We start from the raw sequence: 7,542 nt of genomic DNA, 5'->3' as shown, positions 1-7,542 counted from the left end.
ACTGCCATATCCCTAAATGCTGCCTAAAACCCTCCCCGCTATGCCTTGCAGCTAGAGATACAGTCAGTGCACTGGCATGGGGCCACGCTCAGCATTAATATCCTTCCCCCCACACATCCCAGCTATTTATAGACTAAACCACATTGCAATCTGCCAGTTCATAAATCAGCAGCGCTGCCTTTTGCAAAATTTAACATGAGACCAGTGACCCAGCACAACAGCTGTCCAAAATAAGCTCTGCTGGGGGGACCCCAGGCATCTGTCCCCTGAGCAACAGGGGGCAGGTGATTCCTCTTTTATAAAAAGGTCAATGCAACAGCAGGGTCCTGTGCACATTAAAACAAATGCCCTCACTATCCCCGTGCAACGGAAGCTCACTAGGAAAGGCATCATCTTTGGCTCAGTCTTCCTGGCAGGGGCTCAGCTTGTTCCCTATCAGCTCAGTGTGAGGTGAAGGGTTAGCCAAGGCCAGCCGACATCCCAGGAAGCAGCTCCAGTTGCTGTGGTAGCAAATAACCAGAAACACCCCGGTTATTTTTCCTTCTACAGGTTAGACTGCTTAACAGGAAGATACTGCAGCCCAGCACATGGTCAGGAAATATCACCCCCACACAGCTCTGCCAGCTCTCCTCAGCCCTGACGTATGGCACTGCCTCTTTTCCTGGGTACCCACCACTTGCCAAAGCACCCGAGCTGCTCCCGGCTCTCACCACAGCCTCCCCCACCTTGCCTAGAGCTTTTAAGAAAGCCCGTCCTCCTTCAAAGGACCAAAAAGCCAGGAAGGGAAACCAAACAACCCAACAAACCACCAAAAGCAGACACGCAAACATTTTCAGGGACCAGCATCCTTTCTCTCAAGCTATTCTGAAGCAGAGACCACCCTGCAACAACCCTCATCCAACCTGGGCTTGAACACTTCCAGGGATGGGGCATCCACAGCTTCCCTGGGCAACCTGGGCCAGGGTCTCACCACCCTCTTAGGAGAGGATTTCTTCAGAATATCCAATCTAGATCTACACTCTTTCAGATTAAAACCATTCCCCCTCATCCCATCACTCTATGCCCTTGTCCCAAGCCCCTCCCCAGCTTTCCTGGAGCCCCTCCAGGCACTGGAAGGTGCTCTCAGGTCTCCCCGGAGCCTTCTCCAGGCTGAACACCCCAACTCTCCCAGCCTGGCTTCACGAGAGAGATGCTCCAGCCCTCTGAGCACGTTCGTGTCCCTCCTCTGGATACTAACCCTACTGAAAATGAAACAGCTGTCCCCAAAATCCCCTCGGGAAGAGCCCGAGCGGTGCCGGAACGCCTGCGTCCCACGCCCGGGCTCGGCTCCCGTCACCGCAGACAGAAGCCGCCGGCCCCGAGCCCTGCCCGGGCAGCCGCCCCAGACCTGCCCGCCCTCCCTGGGCTTCCCGGACCCTTTAGCAAATCCCGCGGGGAGCTCCGCAGTCAGCGCGGGAGCGGCTCCGCCCCACTGGGGTGACCGAGGAGGGGCAGGACCCCCCCTCCTTACCGCAGGGCCGCCGCTTTGCCCGGGGCCCGCTGCGGGGCTGCCCGGGCCCCGCCGGCCTCTCCCGGCCCGGGGGCGCTGTGCTGGGCCCGGGAGCCCGGCAGCCGAGCGGGGTCCGCCCCTTCCTTCCTCCCTTCCTTCGCCGAGAGCCGCGCTCCGCCATGCCGGTGGGTGCCGGGGCCGGGCCGGGGGGATGCGGGCGGCCCGTGGCGGCCTCAGCCCCCCGCGCGGGTGGCGGGGCCGGCCCAGCGCCGCCGTGGGCCCGAGAGGGGCGGGGGTCGGCGGTGGGGCTGGGTGCGGAGCGAGCGGAGGGGCAGGGAAGGCGCGTCCCCGCCAGCGGGAGGAGCCCGCGGGGCTGGGGCGCGGGATCGGCCCCGGGGGGTCCCTTCCTGCCCCCCTCCCGCAGGCCGGACCCCGGCGGACGCAGGGCGTGTGTCAAATGTCAGTAAAACTGTAATGACATGGGGGAATCCCGAGGGGAACCTCTGTTCCTGGACTGCTCTCTGGGGTGAATCGTGCTCGTCACGGTTTTGGGCCTCTCCGTGGTGGGGGGCGAAGGGTGGGTTTGAACAGAGAGATACGTGGGTTGTGGGGAGCAAGTGAAAAACGGCTCTGCTGTTGGTTTTTCTTAAGGAAAGTTTCAAAAGCGTGTGCAGAAAAGGAAATTAGGATCCGTCTGGTGCCCAGAGTGGAACGTGATGATCAGGTGTTACAGGCGTGCACGTTTTGTGGTCACCCGGTATCTCTGAAAAGCAGTGAAGATAACACAGGGCCCCAGTGGATTGGAGAGATGAAAAAAACAGCACTAATATTCCTTACATTTCCATTCGGTTAATATTTTTATGAGTTCATTATGTCGGGGACCAGAGGCCTTGTAGGCACGAGAGCAGGATGGGTAAGCACCAAAAACCCTGCAGGCTTAAGGCAGTGGGTAGCTGGAGGCAGCAGCCTTGCTTCTGGGCTCGGGAGGGCAAGTGGAATGAGTCCGACAGCAACCCACGGAGATGGCAACCTGCACTGGCCCTTGAAGGTCCTGAGTAGGCGTGATGCAGACTCCAAAGGCCCCTGGAGTTGTGCTCTGAGGGACAGCACAAGGACACCATAGGGCAGAGTACCAAGAGCTTGCAGTTTTCCTGAGGATCCCTTAGTGTCACTGTTGGTTGGGAAGGATTTAAACCCACCTCCCCAAAGAAGAAGTCAAGTGTGGAGGACAACTGCTCACGGTATGGACGTGTGTTCACGATTCCTCACCTGCCTTGTTTCAGAAACACGAGTTCTTTGTGGACATGACCTGCGAAGGCTGCTCCAATGCTGTCACCCGTGTCCTGCACAGGCTGGGAGGTGAGTCGGTGCTGGGTGTGTGACCGGCAGCTTGCTGGAGCAACAGCGGCACTGGGGCAGGATGTCAGTGCCCTGGGACCTTGTGTCTTGCAAGGGTAGCACTGTAAAAAGCTGGAAGTGGCTCATTGGAAACTGCTCCTCACTTGGCTCCTTGTCTGCTGCTCATCAGTGACGAGTCACTGGTTGTTAGCAGGACTCTTATAACCCTTGGGGAAATGTCAAGGGGCTGCTGTGGCTGCAGGTGGTTCTGAATCACCAGGTCTTCACCATGAACCCTCTGGGAACTGCACTGGTAGCCCCCCTGCTCAGGCTGCTAGAGGGAAGGGAGGTGGATGTCAGGGCAGGCATTATTCCCCAGGAGGCTTGGGGTATCTGTGGTGCTTCCCTAGATGTGTCATCAGCAGTCACAGAGCTGCTGAGCAGAGCATTTAGTGGTTGTCTGCATAGCTTGTTTTTAAAACCACCTGGAAAATTATAACCTGTGCCTCCTTTGTGCTGGAACTACCAAGAGAGGGATCAGACCCACACTTACCAGTTGTGAGGACCTGTCATCCTGCTCCCCTGTTCTCACTGAGTGAGAACAGCTTTCAGACACCAGGGAGAGTGCCTTGCAACCTCTCCCAGACCCTGTTACCAGGCTGTGGTGATCCCGCTTCCTCTGTGTGTGGTTGTCAGCACCTCCATCACTCTTCAACCTTCTGGCCAATGTCAGCCTCATATGATGACGTGGCAGAGCTCTCAAAGCTGATACACACACCTACAAGTTTTGTGAAAACACTTGGCTGGATAGAGACTCCACATCCAGTTCCTTTCACAGGCCTGAGAGCAGCTTACCCTTATTAGCCACTGAGAAATCCACATGGGAAAGTGTCTTTTCCCTCCCTCCTACTCAGAGCTGTCAGGTGGTACCACCACTGTCCTGACCCTGTCCTGACCCCTGTGCTTAACTCCCTCCTTATTGCCTATCCACACTAAACCACAGCACAGCCTGAGCTGGTTGGAGTTTATAGTGGTTGGTTGAAACTCAGCTCATTCTGGTAATCACGTGACTGATTCTGTTGATCCAAGGTGGGGTGAGCAGATCAAAGCAGCTGAGGAGCTGTGCTGCCTGATGCAGATCTATAGAGCTGGCTTCCTTTGTGCCGTTGCTGGCAGGACACCAGTTTGGCTTAGCTGGCTGGTGGTGGTGTCAGGTTTTGCTGGCAGGAGGCACACGTACATTTGACTGATGGCCTTGGGGAGCACAGAGGTGTGAGGGTGAGCTTTCCCTGTGCTCACACCGTTTAGCTGTTTCTAGCTCTGCCAAATGTTTTTCCTTTCCTCATAGGTGTCCAGTTTGATATTGACCTGCCCAACAAGAAGGTGTGCATTGACTCGGAGCACAATGTTGACACCCTCCTGGAAACCCTAAAGAAGACTGGGAAGAATGCTTCCTACCTTGGGGAGAAGTCTGCACAGTAGCCTCGCCTGGTGTGAGGAGGCTAGGTATATACCAGGTGTATGAAATGCTGAAGAGAGAGATCTGAGCTTGTTCCAGCTCTCCCAGTAAAACAGGCTGCTTCCTGGGAAGCACAAAGTAGAAAAGACTTGTAGGTCCAGCATCAGCAAACCCCTTGTATTGGAGAAGCAGCAGAACCATGTACACCTTTCTGTGTGGGACCCCTTAGCTCCTCTGCAAAGCCCGTGTGATCCCAACCATGGTTGTTGTGGAAAGGTAGAACACAGTCTATGTGCCATTCCCAGGGGAACCTAGAGTTTGCCATGAAAACAAATCCCAAAAACATTGACCAGCCAGCCAGAGAGAGCTGTGGCCCCCAGCAATACCAGGGAGGGCGATGGGACACAAAGACCCCTGTAGGTACATGATGTACAGGGTTGGTCGTTAGCACAAGGAGATCCCCTTGTTCATATCACTGTTGATACTCCACTAAACTTGAGGATGGAAAAAGAGCAGCACCCTGCTGCCCTCATGGACTTAAAATGTTTGGTTCCAGAATAGCTCCCAGTGCAGAGCCCCTGGCCAGCTGGACATCTGTTCCAAAGACAACCTGATTGTTGCAGCCTGTCAGTCTTCCTGGAGTCCCAGCACTAGGAGGACATGCATGAAACTCTTTTCTAACTGTGAAATGTTTTTGCAGACAGGGTTCAATTTCAGTGGGAAAGAATGAAGTGGGAGGAGAGGGCTGCCCACTCACTGCGTGTGCTTTTCTTCAGTGTCCAAGATTATTATATTGCATCTCTTAAGAGCTTGTTTCTGGCAGTGGAGATTTCTAATCCAAAGACATTGTTTTAAAACAGTCTGGTTTGATCATCACAAATACCCAGCACAGATGCACTGAAACCAGTTCATGCTGATTTAATTCCCAGTCAGTAAATTAAGTCAGGGATTTACACCAGCAGGAATTAAACTGATACAAGAAAGAATTGAGTTGATACTGATGTGTGCATGCAGTAGATCTGCATTGTTTTAATACACTGACTTAAAAGATTTAAAATCTGCAATTTGTGTAATTTGAACAAGCTCTCAATACTTCTTAGAAATTGTTTAAAATCAAATAACATTGCTATTTCAAACAGAGAAACATGCTCTGAATTGATTAAGTGCCTCAGATAGTTTTCAGCTCATAGTATTGACTGCAAGAGCTGTTTTTGACTTGCAGGGACTTGTGGACTATGCCTCAAATGCCTGCAAAAGTTAACCACTACATAAAAGCCAGCCTCAGATAATGTATCCTTCTTTTCCCTGCCCTGTGTTCTCACCACTTTCCTCATGTCAGATCAGCTGACCGACCTGGCAGAACATTTCTCTCTATGCTTTTGTTTTCATATTGGATTTTGACTGAAGCTGTTTGACTTACCCAAGGATTGTAAGATCCAAAACAAAGGAGAGGGGAAGCTGGAGTGCCCTTGCTAGTAGTTTGCTGCTAGGTCTTCTCAGCTGTTATGAAAAAATAAATACATAAATAAAATTTTACAGCACATTTCCCTCCATAGGAAATATTTTTAGGGGTTCATCTATAGAAGGAGGGAGGGAAGTTGCAAATCGTTGGCGTAGAGCTCAGGTGGATGGCTTTCCTTGGGCTTGTCACCGGCAGAGGGCATCTTTGTACAACCTTATTTGCTGGGCACCCGGGTATTTTTAATATGTATTTATTTGTTTTGCAGGAACTCAAAACATGACTTCAGCAAAAAGATGGCTTAACTGTTTGCATGTCTCCCAACCTGCTCTGTCGTTTGACCTTTACTACCCTGCCAGATGTTGGAAAGCAGAGGGCTGGCAGGAGGAGACAGCTGCATCTTGGGCTTTACAAGTGGAAAAATCTAGAGATGTGCTGTTTTCTAGTAAATTAAGGTGCTGCTTCTATCTTTCAGTGCATGTCTGTGTGTCCTGTGTGTCTTTGTACTGCTTTAAGTGGTTTTCTGCTAAAGAGAAGGCTCTTATAGATAGGAAACTGCCCATTTAATGAAAGAGAGGTCTTTCAGGAAATTGCACCTATCTTTAGAAGCTGACTCTGACCTCTGCCTGAGGGGCACGTCTCAGGAGAACTGAGCTTGAATGTCACTTAGATTCAGGAAGTCTGAGTCTGGGCAGATGTCTTTCCATGACAGAACAAACTTTCCATTTGGGATGCAGGTTCTGGGAAGAAGGGATTCTTGCAGCCCCTGCAAGTCAAGGATATCCAACTGACTTTTTGAGGTAGATGGGGCCATGAGAAAGATTGAACTCACAGGCCAACCAAGTAGGAGCAGGGAACACAGACTCAGCTTAGGTTTAATACAGTGCTTTTTAGGATACTGCATGACCATATAAACATGACAAATCATTCTGGATCAGTCCCTTCACCTCACAAGTGTTCCTTTTGCCCCCTTCCCTGCCCACCCACAAAATTTTAACCAAACAGGTAATAGCATTATGGGGCCCTGATGCTGGGCAGGATCCATGGGTGCTGCCTGTACCCACAAACACAGGAGGAGAATGCCTGTGCTGATGAGAAACACAGAAGGGAAGGAGGAAGGAGAAGGATGTTGGAATCTCTCCAAGGTCTCTCATTTCCCATCCCAGTGGCCAGTGCTACAGGCTACACCATTGCTTTGCCCAGCTCCCATCCATTTATTTCAGGCTTTCAGCCCAGTGAAAGCATTGCATGTGTCCGTCCCTGTCTGCTGTCTCTTACTTCACCTGGGGGATGACTCCCATGCCTACCTGTCACATGTGACTTGTTGTACAGAAAGGAAAACCAGCTGAAGTTTGAATGAAACAGTTACTCTATTTGTAAGAAATTTTTCATACTTCTACACTGGGGTTGTTTTTGACATAGTTGCAGTTTATTCTCTCCTAGAGAGGTTTAGGACCTCCAAATCCTTCACCATTTATCTAAAGCAGAATTAATTGTATAGAAGCACTTGCAGGGGCTGGAGACATTTTAAAGAACATGTTGCAGACACTTTCTGTTACTTTTTAATATAAGGGAAGCTAAGGATGGAAGTCTTAACATTGCTGCATTATTTTCTTGCCTTAAATCTCCCAGTGGCAGGAAGTTTCCAGAGCCAAGGCCCAGAACTGTGACCTGTTTCTGCTTTGTGCCCATACTGTGCACTCAGATCCACAGCATGACACCTCTGGGGCCCTGGATGAGCCAGTGAATCCCTTTTCCTAGCCCCCCACTTGCTGGTCTGAGCTGGTGTTTGCCAAT

At 51.6% G+C, this 7,542-nt stretch overlaps 1 protein-coding gene across 1 annotated transcript; it reads left to right on the top strand.

Annotated features, from left to right (window-relative positions):
* Positions 1–1,473: 1,473 nt before the first annotated feature.
* On the top strand, positions 1,474–6,224 carry ATOX1 (antioxidant 1 copper chaperone). The gene is made up of 4 exons (XM_051631030.1): positions 1,474–1,674; positions 2,773–2,848; positions 4,176–4,333; positions 6,014–6,224. Exons 1-3 carry the CDS (start codon positions 1,669–1,671, stop codon positions 4,307–4,309), a joined length of 216 nt encoding a protein of 71 aa, XP_051486990.1. The 5' UTR covers positions 1,474–1,668; the 3' UTR covers positions 4,310–4,333; positions 6,014–6,224.
* Positions 6,225–7,542: the final 1,318 nt, after the last annotated feature.

The sequence above is a fragment of the Apus apus genome, chromosome 13, assembly GCF_020740795.1.
Source record: "Apus apus isolate bApuApu2 chromosome 13, bApuApu2.pri.cur, whole genome shotgun sequence".
NCBI lineage: Eukaryota > Metazoa > Chordata > Aves > Apodiformes > Apodidae > Apus > Apus apus.
This window is presented reverse-complemented; position numbering and strand designations above follow the sequence as displayed.

Excerpts from the sequence above, each read along its gene's own strand:
- ATOX1 (XM_051631030.1), top strand. Across the intron at positions 2,849-4,175 it reads TGTCCTGCACAGGCTGGGAG|GTGTCCAGTTTGATATTGAC; the intron begins GTGAGTCGGTGC and ends CTTTCCTCATAG.